The 4,880-nt window shown below is 50.8% G+C and overlaps 2 protein-coding genes across 2 annotated transcripts; one reads left to right on the forward strand and one right to left on the reverse strand.

Moving 5' to 3' along the window:
* Window positions 1-265: 265 nt before the first annotated feature.
* CCR75_000195 (uncharacterized protein) lies at window positions 266-856 on the reverse strand (the record flags this gene model as incomplete). Its single annotated transcript, XM_067958303.1, has 1 exon — window positions 266-856. The coding sequence occupies one exon, from the start codon at window positions 854-856 to the stop codon at window positions 266-268; it is 591 nt and encodes a 196-aa protein (XP_067819746.1).
* Window positions 857-1,181: 325 nt separating this feature from the next.
* On the forward strand, window positions 1,182-1,379 carry CCR75_000194 (uncharacterized protein; the record flags this gene model as incomplete). The annotated part of the gene is made up of 1 exon (XM_067958302.1): window positions 1,182-1,379. The coding sequence occupies one exon, from the start codon at window positions 1,182-1,184 to the stop codon at window positions 1,377-1,379; it is 198 nt and encodes a 65-aa protein (XP_067819747.1).
* Window positions 1,380-4,880: the final 3,501 nt, after the last annotated feature.

Here is a 4,880-nt window from a genome sequence, read left to right on the forward strand (position 1 = left end):
CACGATAGAGTTGTCCTGAAATTTAGTCGACATCCGGACGTATAAGCGACGTGATGTCTCTCTCGGAGAGTACGAAAGCAGTCTCTCCTTTTTGGTCCTCTTTTATAATCGCCGACACTCCGATAACTTCGTACGAAGGTCCACTGGGGTATCGATGAGGCTAGAGTGATCGCGTCTTTGTTGGCCACGGACCGGAGAAGCCTCAGACGAACATGCATTTAAGAGAGCTGCTCCCAGCCGAAGATGAAACCGACGCAGCCGCTGCCTATAAGTTTTCGTCAAACCTTGACGCGCCTATTTGTGGTTGCCAACAGGATCTTACGAAGACTGTCCCACCAGTCTGCAAGTCGCCGCGCCGTGAGAAGTCTGGCGTAGGAGCGGAAGCTGTTTCGTCTACTTGCCGCTGTGCCAGTTTAATGGCAGCAGTAATTTTGCTAATAGCGGCCGCTTGTGCGCATCCAGGAACCGAATACACGCGCCGTAGCTTGCGGACGCGCACTACATGACGCGGCTCCGCAATCTTGACACTTATGCCATTGTGATCAGCTGCAGGACCGGGTACCGAAAACTTAACGTTTCGAATCCAGTTCGAATAGATATCACTGACGTACCAACGATCGAGACGGAAGCTGGCCGATCCACCACCTGGCAACGTGTAGAAATAAGTATGTTCCGTCGCATGAAAATGCGCTATGGCCCGTTCATATTCCGCTTGCTTCATGTCCTCATCAAGAACATCGCTAAGTTGAGCCCGACCAAGAAGCCTACGCAGCGCAATCGAGTCATGTCTGCCAGGTGGAGAGACAAATGAGCGGTCAAGACGCGGCACCAGCGTGCAGTTGAAGTCACCACGCATAAAGATTGGTCCATCATATCCCTGTTGATGCTAAAGCATCTCGAAATCGTACTCCATCCTGAGGGAACCAGCATTGTTGTTGGTGAGAGAAGCCAATAATACGTCATTAGTTGCCTCTTGAGCAATAAGTTTTAAGCGCTTGTGCATGAGCCTCGAAATAACATCACGTTTTGGTCAATAGCGCGCTTAGTCTCCGCTGCTGTTGTAGTGAGATCCTCGACCGCTCGTTGAGCATCCTTTATTCTTGACCGAGTCAATCCATGTGCCTCCTCTCTCGAAGATTTTGAAGGCAACGACGAAGTGACCCCCGTGCCTGTTTGTGGAGATGCCTCGGCGACATGGTGGTCCCCGCCCAAAAGGTTCTCTAGTTCACGACCCGCTCGCGTTCGCTACTCGTTTGACTTGGAAGAAGCTGAAGAATTTGGCTTGGATTGCACCGCAGACGATTTGCCGTGCGGTGGAACCTTTGTCTTGGTGGCATGGAGGGTTTCTTAATTGTGGAGCTTTGCTTGGCGTGAGGTGACGAAACTGTTTGAGAAGACTTGCCAGACCCGGCAGCCGTGACCAATTGCGGCTGTCGGGGCGACAACACATTATCACTTCCCGTAGGAACAGATTAAGAGAGCTTGGTACAAGACTCCCGCTCTTTCTTGCGTGCTCCTGGATCAAGACATCGACTAGCGATACGAGAATCAGTCGCACCTGATATCGGAGCGCCAGCAAGTGCTGAAGCCGCAGTATCCCCCGATTGCCAAGCCTGGGGGGCTGCGAACCTTTGTCAACAGGCGGTTCTTGTCTTTATCTGCCTTTTGCTGCGCCGTCGCTGCCGCCAAAGTATCTTCCCATCCAGTAACGTGCCGCAGTTGGTCGGCAACGTCCTGATGAGTAAAAATAAACCTGTTGACGGGTTGAGGCCTCCCAGTGACATACAAGAAAACACGCGGTGATGCTCTTCTTGGAAACTGTTTTTGCGCCCACTGCACTTGGCACTCGAGTGATACGGCAAGTAGCATGTACAAAATGGAAAGCGTTAAATGTGTCGAGAATGGTGCAGGAAGACCATCGTCCCTGCAGTCGATATATGCGTAACCAGCTTGAGTTGTTCAGGGCATGCCACCGAATCGAAAGTCGCAACAAAAAAATGGAATCATGCGCGTCAGATCCGTGCGAGCACCCACGACACACCGAAGTTACAGCACATGACACACTGGATTCCAGTATTGGTTGAACCGTGCTAGCCGCCACTCCATTCACGAGGACCCTGACTTGATTGTGTAAAATGTTTCGATCTGCTGCCGTAACTGGTACCGAGACAGCAGTAATGTCCTCGCGCTCCAGGATATTGAGACACAAAAGTTGAAGGCGCTTCCCGCGAAACAAAATAGACTTAGCATGCCAGCTCGTAGCAGCCGCCTAATCTGGTAAATTAAAGTGAGTTGTCTCATGTCTGCGTAGTAATTGTCCGCTTGGCCCTTTGACCAATCCCGACATAAGACGTCTGGGTCCATTTCTCCATCTGCGCTTCAATTGCTAAAGGAGTAGGGTCTTCTCAGCGATGTACTTGGGCAAGCGCACATATGGAGGCACAATTGCAATAACCTTTCCTTTCGGGTATGCTTTGAAGAAATTAAGCATCACAACCGGCGTAGCACGCGGATGCGAACCCCCCCCCCCCGGTGGCGATGACAGAACGATACCATCCATCATCCAGGCCGCCAGCGCTTCTTCTTCTAGTGGTATCATTGGGCGCAGATCATCGTCGACATTTTTTATCCACGCCCTCGTAGCTGTACGATCCAGCACATCACTGCGGTCGTGAAAAGTTACGTTGCAAATGCCGGAGGCGTCGCTTCCTCCAGTAGATGCGCCTCTAGTCGGTGAGAACTCGGCAGCATCGTTAAGTGCGCCGTGACTCGGCGAGTTCTCACCAGTACCATGAAATGCCCCGTGACTCGGCGATCTATCGACAGCACCGTTAGGTGTGCCTCTACTTGGCGAGCATAAGACGTCACCGCTTGGTGTGCAAGGAGCCGGCGAATATGCGCCAGCTCGATTGGTGAAGTGCTCTGAGGTATGCTCGGATGCGCCAACGAGGGTGCACGAAGAAAGATTTCCCCGCAATTGAAATTGCGAGCGCCGGGGCCGGTCACCGCAGCCGCGTAGGACCCCGACCATCCGCCACCTTAAGTACTGAGTTCAGGTCGCCTGTGGCCTCGAGTTGCATTGGTGCGCCCGCTTCTCTACTGACGACCGATCCCCGCTCTACGGGATTATCTAGCACATGCACTCCTTTCCCGCGCACACCGGACATCTATGAGCTCCATATGCACCATCTAGTGGGCATCTGGGCCGTGAAAAGACATTCTTACGAGCATCGGAGGAATTTTGGTGGCCATACCTATATAAATGGGTGGCCATCGGCATGACGGACCCGACCTGCATCTCTCCACATGTCGCAGAGCTCATGGTTGACCTTCTCCGTTGTTCGTTTGCGTACTTAAGCACAAATCTGGAAGTGGTTAACTCTTATGATAAGTAGCGACCTGAGGGGAATCGTCGCCCTTTTTAGCGCATCGTGACGTATTTAGACCTAATACGCCCGCCAATTAGAGATGGTGTAACGGGCATAAACTGCCCTATGGCATTTAATCCCTGTAAGTACGCTTTGTGTCCTCAAGGGGATGGTTAATTACTTAAGTGGAGTAATTAGACCTACCACTTGGGTGTGGTTCACATTGTAACCCGCCCTTGTGTATGTGATGCCCATGGGTACATTCACATTAGGAGGGATGATGCCTAGCGTCATCCGAATTGACGGTTAGCGTCATCCAAGATACAATATATCTCGAATAATACGCTATCTAAGTGGTGCGTATCTACAGATATGGCATTTATAATTGGTTGTAATAGGTTTTATATTCAGTATGATTCAATATAAATCAGTCTAAAAATTCCCATCTGATTCGTTAGTGCGCACGTGGAGCCGCATTGCCGTTCCCATGACGTCACTTAGTCTCGCGTGCGAGACGCATGAAATCTGCATCGACCACTGAGGGGTCGGGAAACGCAGGATCGCAGTAGGGGTGGGATGTCCTACTGACGCGGACTTTGAAGCTACCTCTAAGCTCAGAGTTGTCGAACAAATGGGTAGCATAGTCCCTCAGGTCTCGAAATTTCGGACCTTAAACCTTCTGGTCTATAGCGCTCATGTAAGAGGCTATGTATGACCAGGTGATAACCCTCCTAGTGGATTCTGGTGCATCACAAAATTTTGTTTAACTCCCGGCTCTTAGAAAGAGACCGGCGATATTTGAGTCGCTTTGCCAGTATGGCAAGCGAGAAGAGGCGACCGCTCATTTAGCGAACGACGCTCATTAAATCTAACTGGGTCAAGTAGAACTCGCCTTCAGCTTTAGTGACTTCTCTTGTAAAGAGAAGTTCACTGTGCTAGGTATGGTGAGTCCGTATAACCTCATCCTAGGCAAGCAATGGTTGGCAAGACACCAATCATGGAAATACAGGCGTACACGCACAAGTGCTAGCTCTACGGAGTACACCGGAAGTGATGCATTCCTGCGAGAGGCCTATGCAACTGATGTCGTGTCGAACACAGTTTAGGGTGCGTTGGATAAAGTGCGTAAGCCGAGATAGCAACGGCACTCGCTTTCCAGTGAAAGGTAGCGGTGACTCAAAAAACGATTACTCGACAGATATGGACGATCAAGGCACGTCAAACGAGTGACCTCTGGATAAGTCCCGCTGAAAAGGGACGGGCCTTCGGACGAGGTGTTCGAGGCCGTCAAAGACAAAATTGCTGATGCATCCTCAATTGAGGTGCTTCAGCAAGTCTTAAAATTTGCGAGGAGATGGTTAAATTCCCGAAGATGCCGTGGATCTGTTCCTGTCCGTACTTAAGGAAGATAAGATCCACGAGGTAGTCACACCAATTCCAGAAGAGAACTTGGATGGACTGTTGCTCGTCGTTTACAATGGACGAGAGCGTCCTAGAAACGGCTCGCAGCTC

Source organism: Bremia lactucae, linkage group LG18, assembly GCF_004359215.1.
Source record: "Bremia lactucae strain SF5 linkage group LG18, whole genome shotgun sequence".
Classification (NCBI taxonomy): Eukaryota; Oomycota; class Peronosporomycetes; order Peronosporales; family Peronosporaceae; genus Bremia; species Bremia lactucae.